This window comes from Trematomus bernacchii, unplaced genomic scaffold (assembly GCF_902827165.1).
Source record: "Trematomus bernacchii unplaced genomic scaffold, fTreBer1.1, whole genome shotgun sequence".
Classification (NCBI taxonomy): domain Eukaryota; kingdom Metazoa; phylum Chordata; class Actinopteri; order Perciformes; family Nototheniidae; genus Trematomus; species Trematomus bernacchii.
Window position 1 is genome coordinate 4,014,665 of NW_022987739.1, and position 26,796 is coordinate 4,041,460.

The 26,796-nt window shown below is 41.8% G+C and overlaps 2 protein-coding genes across 2 annotated transcripts in view; both read left to right on the forward strand.

The window, feature by feature from the left end:
* The window catches only part of dot1l (DOT1-like histone H3K79 methyltransferase), a 29,569-nt gene extending 13,435 nt beyond the window's left edge, over nucleotides 1–16,134 (forward strand). Inside the window, 20 exon segments of the mRNA XM_034146599.1 lie at nucleotides 917–958; nucleotides 1,054–1,149; nucleotides 1,638–1,860; nucleotides 1,952–2,065; nucleotides 2,302–2,393; nucleotides 2,545–2,646; nucleotides 3,417–3,554; nucleotides 3,801–3,926; nucleotides 4,215–4,642; nucleotides 4,744–4,834; nucleotides 4,949–5,095; nucleotides 5,942–5,984; nucleotides 6,130–6,755; nucleotides 8,440–8,657; nucleotides 8,842–8,915; nucleotides 9,294–9,992; nucleotides 10,795–10,925; nucleotides 10,927–11,046; nucleotides 11,048–11,515; nucleotides 12,298–16,134. Of these exon segments, the coding sequence (XP_034002490.1) occupies nucleotides 917–958; nucleotides 1,054–1,149; nucleotides 1,638–1,860; nucleotides 1,952–2,065; nucleotides 2,302–2,393; nucleotides 2,545–2,646; nucleotides 3,417–3,554; nucleotides 3,801–3,926; nucleotides 4,215–4,642; nucleotides 4,744–4,834; nucleotides 4,949–5,095; nucleotides 5,942–5,984; nucleotides 6,130–6,755; nucleotides 8,440–8,657; nucleotides 8,842–8,915; nucleotides 9,294–9,992; nucleotides 10,795–10,925; nucleotides 10,927–11,046; nucleotides 11,048–11,368 (3,831 nt within the window). The 3' untranslated portion in view covers nucleotides 11,369–11,515; nucleotides 12,298–16,134.
* A 3,165-nt stretch (nucleotides 16,135–19,299) lies between these two features.
* amh (anti-Mullerian hormone) lies at nucleotides 19,300–26,378 on the forward strand. Its single transcript, XM_034146407.1, has 8 exons — nucleotides 19,300–19,411; nucleotides 21,926–22,171; nucleotides 22,256–22,425; nucleotides 22,543–22,654; nucleotides 22,819–22,918; nucleotides 23,007–23,431; nucleotides 24,989–25,395; nucleotides 26,305–26,378. Exons 1-7 carry the CDS (start codon nucleotides 19,300–19,302, stop codon nucleotides 25,393–25,395), a joined length of 1,572 nt encoding a protein of 523 aa, XP_034002298.1. The 3' UTR covers nucleotides 26,305–26,378.
* The last annotated feature ends 418 nt before the right edge of the window (nucleotides 26,379–26,796 follow it).

Consider the following 26,796-nt stretch of genomic DNA (forward strand, 5'->3'; position numbering starts at 1 on the left):
ACGCACCAAACTCCTGAGATGGGCTGACTCACTGTCTTAATGAGCAGTCAGTCCCAGGAGGGATTAATCTGAGGAAAACAGGGTAACACATTAGATCAGAGGTCGCGTTAACCGAATATTTTCCGTCTATGACGGATTCTTTTTAACAATGACGAAAAAATCTGAAAGCATTCCGTCATTTTGACAGATTAGAACAAACTCAGAACAGCGCCAAAGTTTCCCCGCAGCGAGGCTCCGGTGTTATGCCGTGTTATGCATGCCCGCCAAAAAGGAAATTATATAGTTTCGAAACCGTTCTTTGCCGTACAAATCATTGAAATGTCTGAGTATTTGCTTTACGCTGTGCACGCTCCCGTGAGGTGCAGTGAGCATGCATAACAGGGTGCTAACAGGGCGCTAACAGTTCACGAGCGTGCGCACCCCCCCCACCCCCACCGTTGACAGTTCACAAGCGTGCTCTCTTCCCCCCGCCCCGTCCCCCATCCCCCATCAGAGTTGTGTACAGACCGACGGGTAATAATGGATTTTGACAGAAATGTTACGATCCTGTCCGTCAAAATGACAGGCAGCGAAAAAGTCTAGCACCACCACTGCATTAGATGCATCAGATAACACTGATGTGTGTGTTAATTGGTTAAATGTAATCCCTGTTTACCAGCGTGAAACCCGGTGAGAGAGCTGGCACGCTAACTACAGTGCCAGTGACATCCTTGTTCTGTGTTGTCACCTGAAATAGATGTGGCTGCTCAAGCTTTAATGTCTGGATTAAAGTTAATAACTGGTCAGTAATCATCATAATCCAAAAACATCTCATAATCACGTCAGGTTGGAGGCAAAAGTGGGAAATATATAGATATTTGATCGTAAACAATTTATGAAAATAATATTCTCACATTCACATTTTCCTGTTTTTCAGCTTGAAAACTATTTTGCTAGTCTGAAAAATCCTAAACTCAGGGTAAGTCATGTTCTTCTTCCTCATTGTATTCAATCATTGTATTTACTTTATTTTCTGTATCAGACAATGAAATTGGTTCATCTTGGTTTCATCAGGAAGAGCAGGAAGCAGCTCGGCGGCGTCAGCAGAAGGACACGAAGGACAGTAAAAGCAATAGCACCACGCCTACAAAACCTAAAGAACAAAACAAGGTAGGACATGCACAAGACTTTGTTTGGAAAGCAGTTCTCAGGACGAGATAGACGAAGTGCAGGGCTCAAATTTATCTTTTGTGTTTATATCCACGGGTGCTTTTGAACTTACTTGAACCTGAATTTCTTCACCTACTGTCAAGATTTGCTGAGATAGGAAAATTGTCAATGTGTTGTCATACATTTTGGTCAAACGGTACAGTAAAAAAACATCCAACTTGTACATGTAGTAGTAATTAATTGTAGTAATTGATGACTTCAGCAAACTTTTAATAAGAAAACATTCATTCGTTGAATTTACGAGAGTTCATAATTCGATTCACAGCTGAAATGTTCCTACCATGTATTACCTCTTGCTGTTTTGTGTGCTTTTTTGTCCTTGACTTTTTTCTCTTGGTTTTCATACAAGTCGATAAGGTCACACAGCAGGGCCAGCTCTCTTTCTCCTTGTATGAATATGTACGGTGTGTTTGTCATGCGTATCGCAGCAGGACTCCTGCGGTGAAGACGAGCGTCCTCGCTTGGTGACCGTGGTCAAGCCCCCTGCCAAACCCCGAAGAGCCCGACTCCTGCCCAAAGTTCGCAAGTTGAACAACAAGAAACGTGGTCGACCCAAGAAGGCCGCCCCCGCTGTGGAGAAGCAAAACAAAAAGAACCAGAGTGCGCTGGATCTGCTGCACGCCAAGACCCTCTCTGCAGCCCCCCCTCAGGGTCAGACACACACACACACACAATGTGCCTCAAAGTACAGAAAGCTTAGAGATCTCAGTTTTAACAATTATTATTCTCCTTGTGTGCACAGATGCTTACCGGCCCCCTCAGAGTCCGTTCTACCAGCTACCTCCCAAGGTCCAGCACTATCCCTCCTCTCAACTGATCCTGAGCCCCACTCCTCCCGGGCTGCAGCACCTGCTAGGTGAGCTGAGGAAGACTCACTTCCATTATTTTATCTGTCAAAATATGTCATAAATATTATACCAGACTCTGTACAAATCTGTATGTAAGATAATAGTGTTAACTATTGCTTTTAGTCTCACATTTAGTTGTAAAATTATTATATTGAACTCCTTTTTTCCAACAAATACCTAAATATAATCCCTGTGTTTCTGTTCTGTTCCTCTCTCTGTGTCCCTAACCTACATCTTCTTACAGATAACATCAAAGTACAATACCTCCAGTTTATGACCCACATGAAGACTCCTCAGTACCGCTCCAACCTGCAGGAGCTTTTAGAAGAGGAGAAGGTGATAAACACTTCCTTTGCAGACATTATTGGCTTCTGCTGCAGTTTCACTTGGGCATTTAACGGCCATATCATTAACACAAATTAAACCTTGTTTTTTAACTTTCTTTACCCAACCTCTTACATGTAATCTTCTATTTTTCTGTCTCTAGCAAAAGCACAGGGACCTGTCAGGGCAGGCGGAGCAGCTCCACTCTGTTTGTCAGACTCACAAGGACAAGATCAAAGGTCTCTTTCAGACCAAACTAGACGAGGTAGGAGCCGTTTCTCAATTTCACTTCATAACACAGCTACACAGATACAATCGGTAATATTACCACTAACTTCTTGTATTAAAAAGCAGTTGTATTCATCCATGCTTATAAAGTTATTTTTCTTTTACGGTAATTCATAAAATTAAGGATACAAATAAAACCCAAAAATGCTATCCTGTACTAAGATTAGCCCTTAATTACAGCTGTTTGAGCGACAGCCTGAATGACTTATATCCCTTTCCAGGTGAACATGGTTTAAGCTAATCTTTAATGAAAGCGAGGCAGATCTTATTTTGGGTGTTTACCTGCAGCGTTGTGTTGTAATGAGAATAAACTTAACACTAAGCTCGCCTGGTTAAAACTTTAAGTCTGTTAAAGCGCGTAGTGTCTCAAGCGTTGGGTTGATCAGACGAGTGCTGTGTTGAAAGCTCTTACTACACCCAACACTGATGTGAGGTTACAGTGATGTGAGGTTACAGTGATCAGAAACGGTTTGCAAGTGCTTTAGCAATGAACACAGGAAAAACACAAATGCACAATGATGCTTTTCTTATTATTGACTTAGAACGGTCAGTGGTGTCAAAAGCCCCCTTTGCTTTATCACTTTATTCCATAAAACCGTAGTAAATAAGAACCATTGCCACATTTGCTTTGCTTTTTTACACTATACCAAACAACGGCTGCATAACGCTTTAAAGATTTGTACTGCTAAGTTGTTGTTTAGGCATTGTGTTTGTGGCTTATATATGATGTGTGTATGTGGTGATCAGCTGGGGGTGAAAGCCCTGACTGTGGAGGACCTGCTGCAAGCCCAGAAGGAGATCTCAGCCCACAACCGTCAGCTGAAAGAGCAGACTAAGCAGCTGGAGAGAGACATGGCCTTACTGAGAGACCATAGCCTGCTTCTGGTGAGCGCTCAGGGCTTACTATGTTGTTGTAACCTCCACCCTTACTACTACATCATCCCCAGAGGCTCACACCTGTCACCATTCCTGCTGCTCTGCATTTGTGTAATGGTGGATGAAGTCCCAGTTCAGCTGTAGTTTTCACTCCACAGCCATGCCCTCAGGCCCATATGAATCTGGATGTGACTTTCCTTCCCGCTCTCTCTCACGATTCAATAACATCAAGCGTGTATGTTTGTTGTTTTCCAGCTGAAGTCTCGATGTGAGGAGCTGAAGCTGGACTGGGGCTCTTTGTGTCTGGAGAATTTGTTGAAGGAGAAGCAGGTGCTACGCAGACAAATCTCTGAAAAGCAGAGACACTGCTTGGAGCTCCAGGTACACAGTCCTCCTCAACTTTTTGGATTCTCCATCTCTCTTCCACCTCTGAAATACTCCCCCACAGTTGCTCTGTTCTCTCTTCTATCCTTCCGCCCCCCTTTTGCCCATCCAACTCGCTCTTCAGATAGATATTCAAGAGGAATTATGCTTGTCACCTAAACCGTATAAATTATAGCTTTCAGGAAGAGCTGAGGATTTCCTGTCATAAACATTTCTTGACATATCAGGAGTGTAATACAGTGCTGTTTCTTTCGTGTAATGTCTCCCCCTTGTGTCTGTTTGTAGATCAGCATAGTGGAGCTGGAGAAAACTCAAAGGCAGCAGGAGTTGCTTCAGCTCAAATCCTACAGCCCCTGTCACGGCTCCCCATACAGAAAGAACCTGGATTCCCGCTCTTCCATGGACATGGACCCCTCTAAGCACGGCCTGTGCTCGATCCCGGCTTTTAACGGCGTCAGCATGGAGATCAACGGCACCAGCTTGCCCTGTTTTGACCGGACCAACACCAAGGGGGAACTTCTGTCTCGCTATCTGCCAATCTCTCCATACCATGAGATAGCACCCGCCATCTCTGATGCCCGGCAGAGGCAGCTGAGTTCCTCCTACGCTCTTCCTGATTACACACGCTTCTCCCCCGCCAAGATTGCCTTGCGGAGGCACCTTAACCAGGACCCCAACGCTCACTTTAGAGGTCCAGGACTGAACATGCACAGGTTGGTTGGCACTAAAAGCACCCAAATGCATTTATTTTCAATGTCTCTACGTTGCTCCCCAGGGTAGCAAAAAGCTAACCTGTTTCTCCTTTTTCATTTAGGGAATTGGGAGGTGTTTACTCGCCACTGGGAGCAAAACTGAACTGTCCTTCTCCCAATGCTTGTGATGCCCAGAATAAAGGCTTTGAGAGGGTAACATTTTATTTTATTTCCAATATGTACACCTGCACTGTTGATCCGTTTTTTTTTAACCTTTCTTGCCGCTTCTCAATGTTAACCATTATGCACTCTTATATTCTCACATAGGGCAAAGAGAGGAGCCCATCTGTTCAGGGTGACAGCGGCATTAAAAGCCTTCCAATCAGTATTCCTCTGAGCACGGTCCACCCGAGTAAACTACCGGTCAGCATTCCTCTGGCCAGCGTGGTGCTGCCCAGTCGAGTTGAAAGACTGGTGAGTACATCCAGTGTAGTAGTATAATAGGTACTGCTATCGTGCCTTTATATTAGTGCCCTGCTCCAAGGTTCACTTGTGAAGAATTGGTGAGCTCAATAGGATGCGCAGGTTAGAGATATGGCGGATATAATTGTAGTTAATTCACCTTAATATACATCGATTTTAGTTTTTAAATGTAAGATATTGTGTGACCTTTATGCCTCTGCATTCATATGTCTGTACAAACGTCCATTCTCGTGAACACAATATCTTAGAAAATCAGGGGCAGGGGCAGGGGCGGGATCAACTCCTGAACAACAACAAAAAGCCCGCGTTTTATCCAGTTTGTACACAACGATGGAGAAACTTAACAAGCCGCAGTGGTCCACTGAAGAGACCAGCTACCTACTGGGAATCTGGTCTTCCGAAGAGGTACAGAGGAAGCTGGAGCACGCACAATCGGCCATTGTTGTTGTTGTCGGTGTGAGCTGTGAGGGGTTTCAGCGCGGTTTGGCTTTATGAAACAGGCACGCAAACGGTTACGTCATGACGCAAACGATGACGCAATGACGCAGCCCCAGTCGGACTCTGGGCGGTGTGAAAAGAGCCGGAGCTGAACCGAAGAACCGGTTCTGAACCTGAAAAGCTCTAGCACGGAGCTTGAACCGGAGTTGCGTTGGTGTGAATTAGGTATTATTAGACTTTCCAAGTGGATAAAGGACAGAATGATAAAGTGATGACTCTATGTAAGGACATGAATATATACTGCAACTTTATAAAACGTAATAGGAATACAGGAATTCAACCCAGTCATTTAAGTTTGATATTGTTTCTTTGGATTTTAATTGATCTTTATTTTTTCAGAGGAGTACTCCGAGTCCTGTATCTCAGTCGGGTCAAACCAACGGTAAGGATAACGTTTAATTACTTAATGTATTATATTGACCACACAATGATTAGTAGCTTATTCTTTACTAATAAAATGCATATCATATTTTTGACTTCATGTTCTTCCTGTGCATCTTCCTAATTGTCTGTTTGTTTCTGTTTAGGATATTTATCGGGCTCAGGGCTGATGAATGGCGGTCCCCACCCTGAGGACCATAATGGTGCTTCTTCATCACCTTCGCATCCCAACGCTCCCTTGACAGGACCAATGGGACGGGGTGGTCCCATCCAGAGCCCTCCACTGGGCACTGGGGGGGTGCTCCAGTATGCAGACGGACCCCCTCGGATTCTTCCGGAAGATGGACAGGATCGCCACGGAGGTGAATCCGACACGGAGCCGCAGGACACTGAACTGCGGAGGAGAATCTTCTTCTCTTCTTCCTCCTCTTCATCCTCGTCTTCCTCTTCTTCGGGCAGCAGCAGCGCGGCCGGAGGATTACGCCTCCACCATCACACTGGCAACAAGCAGGGATACCACAGTAACCATGGAAACCACCACCACCATCACCACCACCACCAGTCCCCCGGCACACAGCACACACACACACCCACACACACATCGTCGTCACACTCCTCTCACGGCCTCGGTGCTCAGGAGGGCCGTAAGAGGGGGAGACGGAAACGCAACTCTACCGCGTCAGTCACGGCGGGGGGGTCCCCGAAGAGGAGGTCCTTCCCCGGGCTCGCCTCCAACCGCTCCTCAGGGTCTCCTCTCAACATTAACTCCATGGTGAGTCCCCAACAGCATGAAGAGAGAACACACACAGGGACCTGACATGATGTGATATAATATTTATTTTTACACCGACAAGTTTACAGTCCATGACTAAAGTAAAGGTCAAGACAATACAAAACAGGAATGTACACTTACAATGAATTGAAAATAAACATCTACTGTCCACACGCCAAACCAAAAAGCCTCCCTATTCTTATTCGTTAGCATTAGCCGCTTTTCCACTGTCGCTCCAAACACAGGCCAGCTAGTGCTAAGAGTGGCCTGGGGGCAAAGTCGGGGGGCATAGGCAGCGCTTATCTGTCTTTTGGGGGGGAAGATGGGATTCATCACTAAAGAATAACCACAAATAAATACGTGTTAACTGTGAAGCAGAGCGTTTTCTTGCGAGCTAAATATGATTACAGAATAAGGTCGAATGATGTTTGCAGAACGAATTGGTGTTTATGAGTCATAAGAAAATCAGCAACACTAGGAAACATTTCAAGCCTTCATTCAGTCAGTCAGGCATTTTAAATGTAAATGAACTTCCCAAACAGACTTTATACCGTCCACTCAGTTCTTCGGATTCCTTTGCCATGTATCACAAAACAAAAAGAACATGCATTATAAAAATCTAGTTGACAAGCAGTGTTTCTGGAATCGCTGAACAAATATCAAACCTGTGTGACACATCTTACTTTTCTTAATTTGACTTAGTTTACAGAAGAGCTGTGATATCCAAATATCATCCCAAAGTATGTGTCCAATGTCAATTAAAGCAATGTATTTATGGAGACTGGAAAGTAGCTTAGATGGCGGCGGGACCTCAATGTTTACTTTCAGGATGTTCGAGTCGCAGGAGGCAGATTCAGGCGGTGAGTTATTATTTTATTTTGCAAATTTAACAGTGATAGTAATTCAACTGAACACATCATGGTCTACTTTTATTATGCCGTTTTTGATGGTGCTAACTGTAATTCCTGTATGTCAGGTGAATGACAAGTGTGCTGTTATTTATTTGTGTGTCGCATACTAAGAGGTTGCATATAATAGGCGGTTTAAGGGATCAGCTCGATAGAAGTTAAGCGAGTGGTTTTTGTTCTCGTGGCTTGGGGCCTTGGCAGATTTACAGCGGCTGCTGGCTCGAAGATGCCACTTGCTTTAGATGGCCCAACAGTGGAAAAGCGGCTAACCAGGACCTGAGTAGGGTATAAATGCACTACAATCTTCATAAAACTGAAAAGGATCCTTTCCCTATCCACTGTGTGATGTGAGGGTGTTCCTCATACAACCACTTTAATAAAATGCATATCATAAAACGGAAGAAAAAAGATTTTCAAGAGTTTAAATGTATTAAAAAGGAATATTTTCCAAACCATGAATGAACACGAAGAAGACATTTTGAACAAATAATTTCTGATCTCAGAACAAGAATTAGTAAATATGTGTACACATTATAGTAAACAGTGAACATATGTAATATTACATGTATCACATTACTTTGATTAATATGGGTTCATTTGACTGCCTGTATGATTATTTATTTTATTTGCAGTTCAATCATGAATTTTTCTTAGATGTTGTGACACTTTACTCAAAAATACCTCTTTGGTGCATTACCACCATTCTTTCCCCATGGATCAAGGACATTGGATTGCTTTCACATTACTCGAAGCCTTTTCTGTTCTTTGTCCCTCAGGTGAACAACATCAACCAGCCCCTGGAGATCTCTGCCATCTCCTCTCCAGAGCAGTCCAGCCGCAGCCCCACTGGGCCGGACATGGACCAGCCCCCCGTCCTGAAGAGAGAGCGCCCCCTGGAGCTCAAAGGGGCCGGCCGGTACTCCTCGGCCCCCAGTTCTGACGACGACGACGACGACGACGACTCAGGATACCCTGCCGACAGCTCCAGTTCACGGTAAGAAACTCGTCATTAATATGAAGACGGGTAACAACGTGTCCCTGATGAACCGCCTTTATAAAAGATGACTGCTGGTCTCCATTACAGCTTGAGGCTTTTTCCCCTTTTCTTTTTTTTAAGTGTCCTGGTGACCAATAAAACTAGTTGCATTTTTTCTTGACAGTTTATTTTTTTCTTCTAGAATTGAAAGAAAAATTGCCACTATATCTTTGGAGAGCAGAGATGGACCTGGTAGAATAGGGGACGGTGAAAGAGGTAAGAAAAGAAAATGTCATTCCAAATACAAATATTTTAAGGAAATAAATTCCTCAGTGTTTGCTATAGTCATCAAGAAGTGAACTTGCTCGTGGAGGCATGGAAATAAACACGACTGAATATCTTGAGTCGCACAAAACTAAACTGTAAAATGTATCCTCATCCATAATCCCACTCCCATATACTGCTGGTGGAAGCATAACTAGTTTAAGAGATTGGATGAAGAGATAATTAATACATTTACTCAGCTTTTTTGGTCAAATTAGCTTCAATTGACTACGCTCTAAATTCGTATCTCGAATATTTCTTTTTTAATCTTGCACTTCTTCTGCTTAATGCCAATATTTCTTTCTCTCCTTCTCTCTTTTTTTCCACTAGTCAGGAAGTCTGGTAGCAGCAGCGGTAACAGCACAGGAAGTGACGCCTCCTCTTCCTCCTCCTTGTCCTCCAACAGCAAGTGGAAAGCCACCTTCTCGCCCATTTCTGACCCCAAGCAGCCTCACTCGGACCTGAGGCAGGGGGGCTCCCCCTTCGGCATGGGGGGGTCGGGCCGGGGCACGGACTCAGATTCAGACCACAAACAACAACAGCATCATCAGCAGGGGAGGAAAGGAGGTGAAGGAGAGTCGTCCAGCTACATTAACCCCAACCCCTTCCTCAGTCAGGAGACAGGGCCCCGGGGTGGAGGCAGCGGCGGTGGGGGAGGGTCCCAGGGAGGAGGGGGATCGGACCAACGCCAGAACCTCCAGAAACAGAAGGGCCCTCGAGACTGGGAGATGAAGACGAGCAGCAGCATGGCCAGTCAGAACCTCTTCATATCTGCCGCTGCCAGCAGTGGTGGAGGCATCCTGAGTGGGAAGGTGGGGGGCGGTCCCGTAGCCATTTCCTCCACCACAGGACCCTCTGTGGGCCAGTACCTGGGGTCTCAGTTCCCACTCGGAGGGGCCTCAGTCCTGCAGTCCTTGTTCGGGGCCCAGACGGGCGGATCCACGGTGAGTGGGACACCGAGGCTCGTCAACGGAAACTCCGTCCTGGGAAGCTTCTCCAGTGCTGGGCTGGCAGGTGGAGCGGCTGGAGGTGAGTCAGATCAAACTGATCACGTACAGTACAGAGGGAGGGTTTATTCTTAGCTTGGGGTCGATTGATAAAGAATAGTATGAGTCCAAGATGAGGGAAAGGGCCTGCTGATAAAAGCAGGTAAGTCAAGGTCCATTGCTGCCCGCTTCCTGCTGACTCACTGACAGTTTCACCGACTGACTGACTGACTGACTGATTGACTGGCTGACTGACTGACTGACTGACTCAGTGACTGGCTGACTGACTGACTGACTGACTGACTGACTGACTGGCTGACTGACTGACTGACTGACTGGCTGACTGTGCTACCTTGCTTTGAGATGGGCTTGCTGCTTAAATGCTGAAACACCCTTGGAAAATGTTGCACTTTAAAAATAAGAAATGCTTGAGAATTTTTTTAATAAAAAGTAAAAATCTGAACAAATAATTTATTTTGACATCTGTGATTGACCATGAATTAAATATACATCATTAATACTTCACTATATTGTCATTTTCTGTGGGTGTATCTATTGGAGTTGTATGTCAGAGTCAGTTCACCTGTAAGCAAAAATAAATAATTAAATGTTACTGCAATAAGAACCGCTTTAGTACAATTCTAATTGGCTCCCACATGCTGGGTGACAGTGTCCTGACTCTTGCTTTCTGTGTGCTGGTCTCAGACCTGCTTGCTGCTCTGCACAACCCGGCTCAGTCCTTGCTTCTCTCTTTGTCGCCCCCCACCCCTCTTTCTCGCTGTCTTTGCCACCTCTGCTCTGTCTCCACTCTCCCCCCTCCTCCGTTTCTGCATTATGATTTGCAGGTATATTTCACCATGTGGGGCCCTCAGTGTCCTCCCATCAGTTTGGGGTGAGGCTGCCTTCCTCTGGAGGCCTCGGCTCTCTGCTCAGTCTCTCTTCCTCCCCCTCCTCCCAAATCCAGCATCACACCACCCCCCCAACAGGCCTCCACCCGCCTGGTGTTGTCCCCTCTCCCCCTCTCCCTGTCCCATCACATTCGCACCCAGTCGGTCCTGCACAGCGCCTCCCCCCCCACCCTCACCCTGCCTCCCCCTCCCCCCCCTGCACAGCACCTCCTCCTCCTCCTCAGCAGCCGCCCACTCTGACGCCCCGCCTTCATCTCGATCCGACTCCTCCCGCCTGTCCCACCACCAGAGAGCCTCCATCTCCTCCTCCCCCTATGTCTCAGTCGCTGCTGCTTCCTCCCTCTCCTCTTCCTCCCTCTCCTCCTCTCGCCCATTCGCAGTGCACTACCCCCCCCGGCTGCCTCCTCCACCTCAGGCCAGCAGCTCAGGTGGAGGCGGGGGCATGTGGAGGACTCAGGGCACGCATGGCACCTACACCACCTCCCAGCCTCCTGGCTCCAGACCTAGATAGGGTTTGGGGGTGAGTGGAAGGGGGGAGGATGGAGAGGGTAAGGGCAAAGGGCAATCAGAGGAGGAGAGAAAGTGAGACTGATAGGGAGTGAGAGAGACAGGATACCTGTTCTAAAGCTGCCTTACGCTGTTGTTCTGATTGAACAAGGTAAGTCCACTCTCAGGTTTTAAAATGTGGGTTTCTGCAGTGAAATGTCCAAAAAATGACCTGACCTATTCATTGCTATTTTGCTCCATTGTGCACTTGCAAAACAACAATCTTTTTCCAACAATTTCCAACCTAGAGAACTTTGAACGCTTGTATTGGTGTCCTGTCCCCTTAAAGCATGTGTCAGCGTTGATTAACTGGCAGGAGTGATTATAAATTGACGGTCTAACCAGTTTAAACGATAACACTTCCTGGTTGTTTTTACCTATATATTTCCATATTGTTCATTCAGGATGAACACTTTTAGTTACTGGATGCCTGGACCTTAGTTTATCGCAGAAATGCCCTCACCACAAAATCAGCAGCCACACTTTTTATGCCCGCTGAACTGCTTAGGAGAAACACAGATGTTTAGCATGAAACAGCTTTTATGTCAAGTTTATCCCGGTGTTACTCACCGTGTCTGTTTTTGTGTTGGCAAAGAGGTAACCTTTCAGATTATTCGGTTCTGTAAGAATCTCTGTTGATGAATAATGAAATAATCATAACAGGGACAAGATGATTTCAATGACAAACTCCCATGACTCCACGCTACTTCACTACGCCGCCGTCTCTTTTTTTAAATAGTTTTGTGGCAGATCAAAGTCCGTATAGCGTTGGTTGGAGATAAATGGATTTTGAAAGTGACAGGATTTGACTTACTGTGTTGTCTTATTTGATGAATCTGTCCCCTTATAACAAACACTCATTATCATCTGTTTCTGTCTTCTTCGATGTTTCAGGTAATTGTTGAATACTACCTCAAAATGAAATAAACTATGCAAATGTCAGAGGTGTGGACCGAGACACTCTCCTCATCACTGGTGCTTCAAAACGTCTGCACTACCCAACCGCCTCCAAGACCGGCTTCTGTACTGGGATCTCACACACACACACACACACACACACACACACACACACATACACACACACACACACACACACACACTGGGTGAACTGAGTCATTAGGCTGTCTGCTTTTAATTAAAGGTGCTTCATAGTATGACAGTGTCAGTTTTGTCTTGGTCACTTATCATAGCAACTAGCTAAATAATCTGTTTACTTAAGCTTTCTGATCTGAAACTGATCTGATCTGTTCCCTCCAAAGTGTCACTTCCTCCGAGTGCACTCACACACACACTCGCACACGGACAGACACACACAGACCAGTTAATTGAACTCAGATGTCATGCAGTGTTCCTGCTTGCACGCTCTCTTATCTCTGTTTTCTTCCTTGGGTGAAATTGTGTTGCATACACCAACATATTTGATAATGAATTTAAGTTAGGAACTTAGTATTTTGGGTCTAACTTCACACTGGATGGTAAGATAAAGTTACTCATGTAGCAGAAGATGTGCTAGTCCAGCCTGGTTTGTTGACACCCCTTAAACTCTGCTATTGTTCATGATTTACAACATTTTTACGTTTTCTAAAAATATGATGTACTGTTAAGTCTCTGTTTAAAAGCAAAGAAACACAGAACTAATATGCTATTTCTTTGTTATTAAGTTGAGAAAATCCAATTAAATAATTCTCAGGTGTGATTATCTTCAATATCAGATATTTAACAAATCAGTGAAAGTTATTTTTTTATTAAAATGTTTACTGTTGTGACTAATCAAGCATATTAAGCTCAATGAATGTAAAATATGGACATATGAAGATCCATTCATGTTTTGAAATCTGAAAAAACGTAAGATTTCAGCCTAGATTTGGAAATATTGTGAACTAGCAACTCTTTATTGGGTGGACTTAACGCTGAGCTGAGTACATTTTCTTTATTTTTTTAAATAACCCATGATATTTGATTGATAAAATGGTGCTATCTTGACATTTTTAGCCACTTTCTGTATTTATTAACATTTATTCTCCTTAGTCAATTTGGTAAGTTACACTACTTTGAGGGAACACAGCCTAAAACAGCAGAAATGTTTGAACTCTTCTTAAGCTAATCATATTCATATTTATCTCTACTGTTGGGAAACGCAGGTTTAAGTGATTGTTTAGGGCATAAAATGTGGACACATGTTTTGTTTAACACTCGTGCATGCAAATCCTCACACACTGAGAAAACCATAACCACAACAAACTACTGGACTCTCTTCACACCTTTTTTTTTGCTTTTTTTTTTATTGTGTAATTAGTTTTTTTGTATAAAAAGATTTGTACTGTGAATGTGATTCATTCTCCGACTGTATAGTTGTGTATAATTTAGATTCTTATATTTATGCTGTCGGCCTCCATTTGCCTTGGTATTGGTTTTATTCTTCTTTTTGTTTTATCCTGAAATGTGTTGGCATTTTAGAATGCAATGGTGCTTGACTCACAGTCTGAAAACTATGGTGCTACATTTGGACTGTATCTGATTATTTATTCTGTGGTGAAAACATCAAAAACAAATCGAATACTTGGTGCTGTACACAGGGACACTTTTTTAGCCTTTTTCTGGCACTTTCTTTCTGATATTTAATGTCTGGTTCTTGGAATTCCTAATGGATAGCTGTAGACCCCAATCCGACAGAACGACTCTGCAGCAGCTGCTCAGAGTGAACCGCTGTGAGGACGTTTCTCACGCCACAGTTTCAAACACAAGTCAGCCTCAGAGCGAGCTGCTTATCTGTTAGTGAACATACTCAATGTTTCTGTGCATAACTTTGGTTTTCCTTATGAACAGAAAGGTATACAAAATATGTATCTATATACACAGTCTAAATATATATATATATATATATGTATATATGTATATGTATATGTATATATATGAGTGAAAAGGGTTGTTTTGGCATTGTGACCTTAAACTCAGCCTGTTAAACAGGAGGCTTGAAGCCAATGAGAGAGGAGCTTTGACATCACTGGACCTTGTGATAGAAATAGAAACTGAAAAGCTGTGCGTATTTAATGCAGACAAACAAAGGTGCTGTGGCTTAAACACGACTAGATTTCACTTTTATCAGATGTTGTCACCTCTTGTTTATTTTTATTTTTACCAATACAATTTCTGCAGGAAAAAACGGTGCTTCTGTTTCCAAACAATCGCAATTCTGTTCTGAAAAACTTCACTGGTGCATACAAATCCTCATGTCCACGTCTTACACAAACTGTCCGTCGCTAGATATCGCACTACACAAGGCCCTACCTTGTGATGTGAGCATATTGTGTCAATGGAAAGATGTACAACTCTTGTGTTAGGATGTATGTGTAACACTTTGTTGGGAGTGAGAACATCCAAGCTTCCCTTTTCTCTGATAGTGGGAAAACACTTGGCTCAGTTTGTGTGTGCTTTTTGTCCCCACTCTCCGGTGCATATCTAAGGGAAGATAAGATTAATAATCAAAGCTTTATTGTCCGCCTGTCCTGTGCACTCAATGTGTTTCTCACCTGCGACTGTTTTAAATATAAAAGAAGAAAAAATCATTTTAGTGCAACATTTAGAGACTAGTCCGTTTGTTACCAGCACTGAGAGGTATTTTGTAATTATTGTTGATGCTGTTTTGATTTTCTTATTCTTGGTGTTTGATACAATTGCAGTCACATGTTATGCTTTTAATGGTGTCTTCAGATTCCTGTCAGTTTGTAATACTATTTAGACCGACAGCACGGTGCTCTCCTTCACTTAAAACAAGGAAATTGCAGCTATTGATAAATACTACTCTCCTCCTGTTGTGCTGCAGGGTTTTATGGTTTAATAATCTTCAACACGAGTTTACCAGAAATGTTCTCGAATCTGGAGTGTCTGCGTGATGTATGTGGAAGTGAGAACAGTTTATGGAGACGGCAAAAAATGTGCAATCATTACAGATTTCAACCAGTTTTATAGCTGCTTATATAATCAGTCAAAGGGATGAGGTGCTGTTATTCAAGTCCTTTGGTGTATGAGCATGGTTTAAATAAAAGCCTCTATGCAGTTCTCCCGCATGCTCCATCCTGATACATTATTAATAATCTGTGAGAGCTCTGCAGTGGAGGCTGTTTACTCTAAATCCTGCCAAAGGTCGTAACTCAGGAACTTCCCACATGGCTTGAAATTATGTAAACAATTTTCTTAAAACTACTGCATGTCATAAACGTATGCTCCATCTCGTGGCATGATTGAGTCCTATTTGTAACCAAACTCAGGACCAGGACAATGCCTGAGTAAGCGAGGTAACATTCAAACCTCAGATTTATTCTCGCTGTCACATACATCCAGCGCCTCCGGTTGAATCCAGCTTTATAAAGCTTTAGAATCCAGATGCTGTGAAATGGCTTTCAGCATCTTCCTCATCTCACAAATGCCTTTGTCTAAATTTGTCAAACAAAAGAGGTTCACGGTCCTTTGTTGGGACTCTTCCCATTGTTTGGTGGGCGGACATGTGACAGGATGTGTACAGCGATGTCTGATGGGTGCAGCCAGGGCAGGTTTGAGGTGCAATAACGCAAACCTACTTCCCAAAAGGCCCTGCATTTACATGAGTTCTTACTGTTCGATGTTGGTGCTTTTATCCTAAGATGTTATAATGAAAGAAATGAAAAACATGGTTCTTTTTTCTCCCCTGCGTTTTATGATTATTAATAAAAATGTTTCTTCTATTTGAATTCATTTTGTGTTTAGTGGCATTTTTGTCTGATCGAATTGTTATTTTTCCCTCGTAAGGGTTATAATTTATTATTTTTAAATGTCTTTTAATTTTTCAAATATTCTAGCCACTATTAACAAAATTATTTTTGTTATTTAATTAGTTTTGATGCTAACTAAAGGGAAGATTATCTGTGATGCAGATGAAGCAAAATTACACGTCTTGTAATGAGAATTAATCTGTATATTTAAAAAAGGCTAAAATATGTTTTAACTACAAAGCCAACTTAATTAACTTTAATTGTTTTTGATTTAATGATTCACAAATAGCCATACCTCCCATTAACATAAGAATATTTGCACTCATTCGTACCAAACTTTCCTTATGGTTTCATTAGAATTGTATATTTAAAAAAAAAAAAAGTTTTCATCAACACTGAAGATAAATTAGGGGGGTCCAAATAGCGCTGTATGTAGATGAGAATAATTAATATTTTTTTTACAACTGGAGCTTTTAAAAGGTAAGACACTTTACATATGTTAACATTCATAAATAAAAAAAGCACACAGGCATAATATAAAACACACAATTACATTACACATTCAAACGAGACTACAAAAGTATTGTCTAAATTCTCTTTGAGATTATAGATGTGTGTTTTTACACACAACCAGACATTACTTCACACTCTTCAAGAACATCACGATTAAGTGGTTCCTGTCCCACAAACAGTGTTGGCGGATGTTGCAGCCATTAGAAAATAATGAACTGTTCTTTTCGTTCCACAATGAAGGTTTGTGATGTACAAGAATGAGCCTTGGTGTTATCTCTCGGGATACACGGCTACTAAACATCTGAGACCTTGACTGTCTGCACAACAGGAGTGCAGCTGTGAGAGAGATGGTGGGAGTGAAGGCCCTATGAAAGGAGTCGGGCCTCATGTCTACGTTTCTTTATGGGAGCAGGACTTTATTCACTTGTTTTCCCACTTTAGCATGAATAAGAGCAGATCAATTAGACACATTTACGAGATAAACATGTTTCATTCAGCTCTTTTATCACCGTGAGAGCATTTACCTAAAGGAATATGTCTCCATTGTGTAAAATATGCTTTATTAAAGGGGACCTATCATGCTAAATGCACTTTTGTACGTCTTTTATACATGAATATGTGTCCCCGGTGTTCCAGGGAACTCACCAAGTGTCAGAAAACACAACCCTCTCTATTTTCCTCCATACCCACATCTCTAAAAAAGGGGCTGCAACGGATCTGATAAAAACTGATCCAGATTTGAACACTGTCCTGACGTCAGGACGGTGGCGCTACGGCTATTGGGCCAACTCCACCAATCAGGAGGAGACAGCCACAGCCATTGCCGTTCGAAAGCGCTGGAGACGCTGTAGTACATATGTCAGGCCTGTAGATGGTGCTGTTCTCACTGAATCTGCCCAGAGCTAGAAATGGTCAAATTGAGCAAAATGAGGCATGGCTAAAATGCATGATCTGTTTGGTATTTTGAAAAAGTATAAATATGCCTTATATAGGTATGGTCCTACACTATATTATTCAAATATAGCATGATAGGTCCACTTTAAGGTGGGGTAGGTAATTTTGGAGAAACCAGCTCGAGTGCGCTAGAATTTGAAAATACACAGCCGGAAAGAATCTGCCACTTCCTTATAGAGCCCCTCCTCCAACACACACAAACGCGCACATGACCAATGAGGGCACGAGATAAGTTTGTGCACATATGGAAGGCTGACAGGCAGGTAGGCCATCCAGTTATTTTTGCCGGGCCGGCTAGAATGATTGGTCGTGCTTTTTACAGTATTACGGCTTCTACAGATGACATTTTTTAATGGATTTTTTGTCAAAGCACTTAAGATATTCATTGCTATCGGGATGTTAAGAGCATTCCATGGAATATAACAAAAAGTGTATCTCGAGCCGGTTTCTCAAACTTACCTACCCCACCTTTACTTGCTAGTAGGATGAGAAGAGTGATCCACTCCCACAGCACTGAGAGCCCAACAAGAGGAAACGGTTGGCTTAGCTCTGGCTAAAAGTAACAAAATGAGCCTACCAACACTTCTAAATCTCACTAATAAACATTTTATTTATTGTGTTCGTTTACCACACAAAATAATGCAGTGTTAGATTAGTTGTGGTTTTACATAGCCAGTAAGCAGGAACTTCCTGAAGTCTCTACTGGTGGCCTTCAAGACTTCAGAAAGTCCCTGCATCCAGTCAAGAAATAGTCCTGTTAATAACTCCATGTACAACTTTAATTCCTTGTTGCAGTCTTCAAAATAACGAGTTGAATAGTGAGATGTAGCCTACTGGTAGACACATTTTGTAAACTATGGACAGCCAGGCTAGCTGTTTCAAACTGCTTCCATATACTATGCTAAGTTAAGCTAACCATCCTCTGGCTCTGGCTTCATATGCAACACACCGCTATTTTTTATCTTTTGCACTTCTGTTTTTTAAATTGAATTTATCGAGTTGAATAGTGAGCTTTGGATGTAGGCCTACTGGTAGACAAATGTAGTAAACTATGGACAGAGCCAGGCAAGCTGTTTCAAACTGCTTCCATATGCTATGCTAAGTTAAGCTAACCATACTCTGGCTCTAGCTTCATATGCAACAAACAGCTATTTTATTTTTATTTATTTTTATCTTTTGCACTTCTGTATTTTTTATTTGATTTAAACAAAATAGAGCTTGTTGTTGTTTTTTAATTTAGCTGCTCAGCTCAGGTGTTTTTATGAAAAACAACATTCAACTCATCTGTGTCTTTTCTACATTCAGTTTAAATGAAGCTTTGCTATACAATCATGAAGGATTAAAACACCTTATCTCTTTTGTGTATAATATATACTTGGATATCCATTTGAGTTTACACACATTAAGCTCCAAACCAACAATATTGCCTTTTCTTTGCCTTTCTCCCATTATCAGACTTCAACTTGCCTTTGTGAGGTGAAAGACACATATTTCTGTGCAGCAAACAACTAAAAAAAGAATCCACCGTGAAATGATCAAGGCCAAATATTTGGCAGCACGTGACCACGTTAGTGAGAAGAGAAGGTGGGAGCATATACCTCCCTACCTCCCGAGCTTGACACATTCATAACATGTGATAAAGATAGGTCTGACCAGACATGTTCAGACAGATAGAAGGAAGATGTTTGTGGATGTGTTCTGTGTCGCAGCGCTGATGCTCTGCTGCTCCAGGCTCTCTGTTGGCCTGCACCTCTCCCACGGACGGCCCCCGGCCCGCAGCCCCTCACTCACAGGTCAGACTCTGCACAATGATGAGCGGTTTGCAATAATATTCATGCAGTTCTGTGCAATGCCTTTATTTTTATGTTGTGGTGTATTTATCTGGTCAATAAGTGTGTTTTGGATTGTTTGCATGCCTTAAAGTGGACCTATCATGCTATATTTGAATAATATAGTGTAGGACCATACCTATATAAGGCATATTTATACTTTTTTTTTTTCAAAATACCAAACAGATCATGCATTTTAGCCATGCCTCATTTTGCTCAATTTGACATTTTTTAGATCTGTTTTTAGCAAGGGTTGATTCTGTGAGCAACAGCACCATCTAGAGGCCTGGCATATGTACTACAGTGTCTCCAGCGCTTTCGAACGGCAATACCGTGGTTGTCTCCTCCTGATTGGTGGAGTTGGCCCAATAGCCGTAGCGCCACTGTCCTGACATCAGGAAAGTGTTCAAATCTGGATCCGTTTTTATCAGATCCGTTGCAGCCCCTTTTTTAGAGATTTAGGCATGGGCGTAGGAAGCATCCTGAATGTGGGGGGGACATTTTTAACGGGGGTGTGGGGGCGAAAAAATATATAGATTTCCTGTATTCTGGTGCATTTTAACAGGTGGTTTGATACTTTTATGTGGCTATACTAGCATGAGGAAAATGATGGGTACATTTTGTAATTTCAGTAGTAAAGAAAGGAAACATATTTGATTATTAATTCAGAGCTGTCTTTGAATGAATAAAAAGCAGTTTAAATGCCCATTTTTTGTACATTTATATACAACAATAAATATTTGTGAGTGCATTGAGAGATATTGTTGTGGAGAGTCATTTATATATAAATCGCAAAATACATTTGTGAATCCTTCTGTGAGCATTTATTAATATTGAGACTGATCTGACTCCATACGGATGTTAAGTTCACCTAGGAATGGTATCATTGACTTAAATGTTCAAATAAATGTTGCTCTTCTGTCTATATTGGTCATATGATGCCCCTTGACTGAAATGTTTCCTGTTCAAGATCCCCACTGATTTCCTTAAAATCCTGGGATGAGAGTCCACATCACAATTTACTCTCAACTGTCATTTCCCTTTCATCACTCACCTCAGCAATGGACCTCTCTCCACTGTCCCTGTATTCTGCCTCTGACTCACTCTCAAGTGCCTAGATGTCAAGAGAGGTGGTGAAGTGATAATAAATACTGATAAATACTAGTAACCTGGCATTTCGATGCCTTTTCTCATCTAAACTATTCAGTATTTGTATCTCTCTCTATCATGACATAAAGACGAAACTCCTCTCCAGAAGTGAGACACCGCCATCACTGTTAACTGATTAACTGCTACCAGCTGATGACTTACTTTCCTCTTCTTTGAAAAAAATGTTCTTATGTCCATGTTGTCTGGGGGAGAAAACATATCAAACCAAGAGATCGTCAGCTTTGATTTTCGCTGTATTAACCATTTCCTGAACATTTGGTGTGTGTGCCTTACCTCCGCTACCGGCATCGCTTCATACAACAGATCTGAGCTGTCCAACTATGACATCACTCCTTGAACATGCGCGCGCTATGTGAGAATCTGCCTTGGTACAAAGTAGCAGTGAAAACATGGAACGGAGTTTCATTGATTTGGGCATTCTCTCAATAAGCAAGTGGAATGGATTTCATTTGATAGTGAAGCACTGACACAGCGCTCGACAAAGTGCAGCGAGTGGATAGACCGATTCACGGACTTTCCGCATAGTAAAAGTGGGGGGGTCTAAACTAATCATTTGAAAAAGTGGGGGGGACTTGTCCCACCCTCATATAATGGCTGCGACGCCCATGGATTTAGGTATGGAGTAAAATAGAGAGGGTTGTGTTTTCTGACACTTGGTGAGTTCCCTGGAACACCGGGGACACATATTCATGTGTAAAAGACGTACAAAAGTGCATTTTGCATGATAGGTCCCCTTTAAGTTCTCGTTTATTTTTCAGAATCAGAATTAGAAATACTCTTTTTAACCTCAGCGGGAAATTGAATTTATTAAAAGTTGCTCCATTTTAATATGAAATTGCAATTAAAACAAAACCAGACAATAGATTATGTAAAATAAAATACAATTCTATGTTTCAAAATAATTAATCTAAATGTAAAGAAGTACAAATGTGCATATTGTTCCATAATATATAACAACAATAAACATGTAAACATATGTTTAACACTATATGTTTAGGAATTTAATTGTATAACAGTCGCTCCATTTGAACATTTCAATAAAATAAAAACATTTATAGAAATGAGAGAAGTCCAAGGAATAATGTGCACATTTGTCCAAAATATAAAACAACTATATATATGTAAAAATATGAATAATACAATAGCAGTTTATTAATAATGGTAATGCTGAAAACCAGATAATTGCTCTAAATGTACATTTTAGTATAGTAATAATGCCAACTTGATATAAATATTGCACAGTTGAATAATCTCCAAGGATACATATTATTTTAGTTTGTAATGTTGTTGTATTGTTTCTTTATTCAGAGCACACCTTTCCAACAACAGCATCCACAGTCTCTCATCCCGCCCCTCACTATGCACCGTGCTTTGTGGATGACATATTTGCAGCGCTACGTGAAAGTGTTGGTAACGATGATGAACTCACAAACTCCAGTGTGTATCAGTTTGGAGTCTGCACGGCATCTGAACGCTCATCAGTCTTACTGCAGCTTGCTAAGGAAACACGGAGAAACCATAGGGATGGATTGGAGGTTTTGCCTCCAACTGGAGGTATTATTGCTCTCTGAACGCAATCATTTGTCTGAATGTTGTTGTTTTTTTTATCTTTACAGCATGTCTTGATTTCTCCATCAGTGATTTTGGCAGAGGAAAATGAAAGAGGAGCGCTCTTGTTGACCTTTGACCTCCCACAGTCTCCATTGCTCAAGCCGAACCCCGTGCTGCTCCTGGTGTTTGAAAGTCCGCTCACAGGAGGAAACCTGGACGTCACTTTCTCCAGTCCGTCGCTGCATCCTAACACACAGGTACAGACAGGCCTTGTGTAAATATTGCCTGTTTTAAAACTGTCCTGATGTCCCTAAATCTTTTGTAGATGATAATGGTTGTCTTCTTCTTTCTTTTCTACTACTGTTCTCTTCTAGTCTGTGTGCATTTCAGAAAAAACACAGTACATAATACTTACAGGAAAAGCATCAGAGGGCGGCGTTCACCACAGATGGAGGATGTCTATTGAAACAAAAAAGCCTGATATGAGTAAGAAGTAACATCAGTAAGACATGTCATTAGTAAGATATGTCATGAGTAGGGAATGGTAGTAATAAGTAAAGACATTAGCAAGATATGACCTGTGTAAGATATGACATTTGATATCATTTCTTTTTTCATGTGCCCTCACCTCACATTTCCTCTCTTTGCAGACCAAAGCCTACGAGACATTCTTATTGGTGGAAAATCAGGAAGTACCACCAGCATGACTCCACTTCTGCTTTTCTCTGGGGAAGGAGGAACAGAAAGAAGGTTTTCTTGGCTTTCATGTTCCTTATTGACATGTTATTCAACCATTGCCAGAGAGATGCTCAGCAACATGTTTCATTCTGTTTCTCAGATATACCCACACTTCATCCCCGGCCTCCTCACAGACCTCTTTTCTCTGTGAGCTGAAGAGGTTCCTGGGTGATGTCCCGCCTCAGGACCCCCCTGAGTCCCCCGCCCTGCAGCTGAACTCCTTAGACTCCCTGCCCCCCCTGATGCTCGATTTGTCCTCCAGTGACACCCTGCTTGCTGAACTGATCAACTCCTCCTCCCTGACCATCTTCTCCTTCACCAGCCGGGGCTCCATGTTTCAGGTGTATCTTGGGGAGTTGGCCATGTCTCCTGCTCTGCTGCAGGAGGTGAAGCAGAGGTTGCAGCAGACTGTGACGCAGGTGACGGAGGTCATAGAGACAGAGGGGGAGGTCGGCTGCAGAGCCACAAAGAGGCTGCGAAGGCTCACCGAACTCAGTGCATTTCCAGAGAAGGAGCCTGCAGCAGGTGATGTGTTCAAGAAAACTCCTAAAGCAGATGTTCCCAAGCTTTGTTGTCAGAGCTACAGACCCTTCAGATGAACTCAAGTACCCCTAATCAAGCCCCCTGTCAGGTTCAACAGTGTTAAGTTAAGGTGGATTTTATTTTACATTGAATAATATGATAGCAATACAATATGTTTCCCATATATTTGGTCGATCAATGTTTGGTCGGTTAAGGTTTCCATTCAACAACTTAAAGGTGGGGTAGGTAAGTTTGAGAAACCGGCTCGAGGTACACTTTTTGTTATATTCCATGGAATGCTCTTAACATCCCGATAGCAATGAATATCTTAAGTGCTTTGACAAAAAATCCATACAAAAATGTCATCTGTGGAAGCCGTAGTACTGTAAAAAGCACGACCAATTATTTTAGCCGGCCCGGCTAAAATAACTGGATGGCCTACCTGCCTGTCAGCCTTCCATCTGTGCACAAACTTATCTCGTGCCCTCATTGGTCATGTGCGCGTTCGTGTGTGTTGGAGGAGGGGCTCTATAAGGAAGTGGCAGATTTTCTCCGGTTGTGTATTTTCAAATTCTAGCGATCTCGAGCCGGTTTCTCAAACTTACCTACCCTAGCTTTAAGGTGGCAGATGGTGGATATTTGAATCATTAATGTATTACTTTAAGCTGACACGTTTTTTTTCATCCATTTCAGGTATTTATATATTACCCTTATGGTTAGCTAACTATTTCATCGAATCCACACCTTAAGTTTACTATTTCAACGTGCTGCTTTTTTAGTAACTAAATATACTCAGCCTTTGCTTTTATTTGCATGTATCCATTGCTCTAGCTTTAAGCTAGACATTTCAACCACTATCTTAAGCTTACTACATCGACTTATTTTCAATGTATCCCTTGGCTTTAGTAATGCTTACTCAACTAGTTTTTATGGAATATTTGATTGGATTTGATTGGATTTATTTTGAATGTGTAAAACACTAATACAACATTTTTACATGAGAATTGTTATACAATACAAAACTAATCAGTGTCAAATTAATATACAAAAATATTACTGATTCTAAATTATGTATAAACAAATAATCTACTTAATTACACATCCGAAAAGGGGTGGGAAGAAGTTTACACTTATTTAATCGCACCCCTTCTCTTTTTTTTCAAGGATTTCATAGTTTTGCTTTTTAAAGCATAATTGTTTTTAATTATTGTTCATGGAATATTGATATGCAATATTTGATATGTTATATTTAGTTTCATAGCTCACTCAATATGTGGATCAAATATATTTTTTTCAAATGAGTTGAGCTTCTTCACATGCAAAATAACTAAAGCCCCTGGAAATCACAGTCAATGTAGACATTTATTCAAGTACTGTTCTGTTCTTTTTACTCACCTACATTTATCTGACAGCTTGGGTTACTTTGCACGTTCATATACTAGAAAATAAATGAAATAAATAAATAAATAATCTAATAGATAAGAAGCACTATAATCAATAAAGATACCTGGCAGTATGAAACTCACTTTGTAACTGGTGCTTGTGTTCCCTCTAGAACAGGAGCGAGCCAGTACCGTGCTTTCCTTCTGCTGAGGGCCCTGCAGACGGTGGCCCGTGGATACGAGATGCAGAGAAGCCTGCGATCCACCAGAGACAGCACTGACAACCCAGTGGGGGCCAGCGTGTGCGGGCTGAGGAGCCTCACCGTGTCCCTGTTGAAGCAATTCCTGGGTCCCAACACGGCTAACATCAACAACTGCCAAGGCTCGTGCGCTTTCCCCCTGGTCAACCCCACCCACCACGCCATGCTGCTCAACTCCTACATCGAGAATGGGAACGTGGAGGAGCGGACCCCCTGCTGTGTGCCCACAGCCTACGATCCCCTGGATGTGATGTCCCTGGACCCAGGCGGGACTTCCATCTCCCTCCAACCAAACATGTTGGCGAAGGAGTGCGGATGTCGCTGAGTATGTTTTCGTCTTGTAGTTTTATTACGACACAAAATATGTTTTGCATATTTAACTTGTAAAACTATTTTAAATATCACACGTTAGTATCATTTATTTATTCCTACAGTATTAATACTCTGGTAGTCAGCAATGGACAGTACATTAATACATGTATGTACTTTTCTTACGTATAATTTTGAGGGAATTGTACTTATTTACAATTATTGCTAATTTATACTTCGATTTTCGGATTAGGAGGCAAGTATATTGTGTGCTTTACTCCAACCTAAAAAATAGCTTCTCCTTCTACAATTACATCATTAAAATGGTGAACACGTTGATGCATCAATAATTATAATCCAATAATATAACATATTTCATTTTGAAATGGGCAATTGCAGCAGAATGAGTACTGTCCAGTTTTGGTGTTTTAAATATACTTGACTATTACTTTTGTAATTTTACTGTCAAATTACTATTTTTATTTCAATAAGGGTTTTGAGTTCTTTGTCCACCTCTGCTTTTAGTAAATGTACGTGTTCATTCACAGAGGTTTCTTTATGCTATATGCTTTCACATACAGTATAAAGACAATGTATTATCTGCAGTATTTTCACACTCAGTTATGATAAGTATCATCATATTTTTCTGTAAATATGTTTTATTACAATGTTTTTAAAGGCAAACTTTACAGACAATATAAGACTTTGTTACACTGTGGCAGTACATTACAGTTCTAAATCAGTGATGCTAAAAGGTAGATTTAATGTTTCCTGTCTGACAAATGAAATAAAAAATGGATTAGCATTCTGCATCTTTATTTGATTAAATGCAAGGTACTGTATAATGAAGATGATTTGTGTTCTCAATTTGGAAACATGCTGTTGTGAAAGTTGATTACATTTATTTTTTCAAATCATACTTTAGGTTTGGGTTTCAGGATCGACTTGTTGCCAATCGGCTTTTTTCTTCTTCTTATCGCTCCGAGTTCTTCAGTTCCCCACCACTCCATGAAATTGTCCCATAGTGAGATCTGCAGACAGGCAGCAGGAAAAAACAGTCTGAGTTCACAGGTGATTCCTCAAATACACACAATATACCACCACATGAAAGCAGAACATATCTTTGTTCAGTTTTTTTTTTACTTGTACCCTTTAAAAATGTCACATATATAGTGATGCAATGAAGTGCAGTCATACTTGCAATGCAGTGAGACCAATACTTACCAATAGTAAGTGTGTATCGCTAATGCATTGAACTTATTGGCCTAACAGCATTGTTATGATTTGTATTATACACTTTTATCCAAAGCAATTTACAAACACTTCAACACTGTAAGCATGTCTACATTTCTGAATGATGGGCCTAAGAAGTGTAGAAATGTTGTATGTGAGGGACTACGGATGGAAATGAGCTCAA

What these genes read in the sequence shown, in the direction of transcription:
- amh (XM_034146407.1), top strand. Translation starts at nt 19,300, where the DNA reads ATGTTTGTGGATGTGTTCTGTGTCGCAGCGCTGATGCTCTGCTGCTCC. An exon ending in GGTTTTGCCTCCAACTGGAG is followed by an intron (nt 22,172 to 22,255) that starts GTATTATTGCTC and finishes TTTCTCCATCAG; the next exon opens with TGATTTTGGCAGAGGAAAAT. An exon ending in CGCTGCATCCTAACACACAG is followed by an intron (nt 22,426 to 22,542) that starts GTACAGACAGGC and finishes GTTCTCTTCTAG; the next exon opens with TCTGTGTGCATTTCAGAAAA.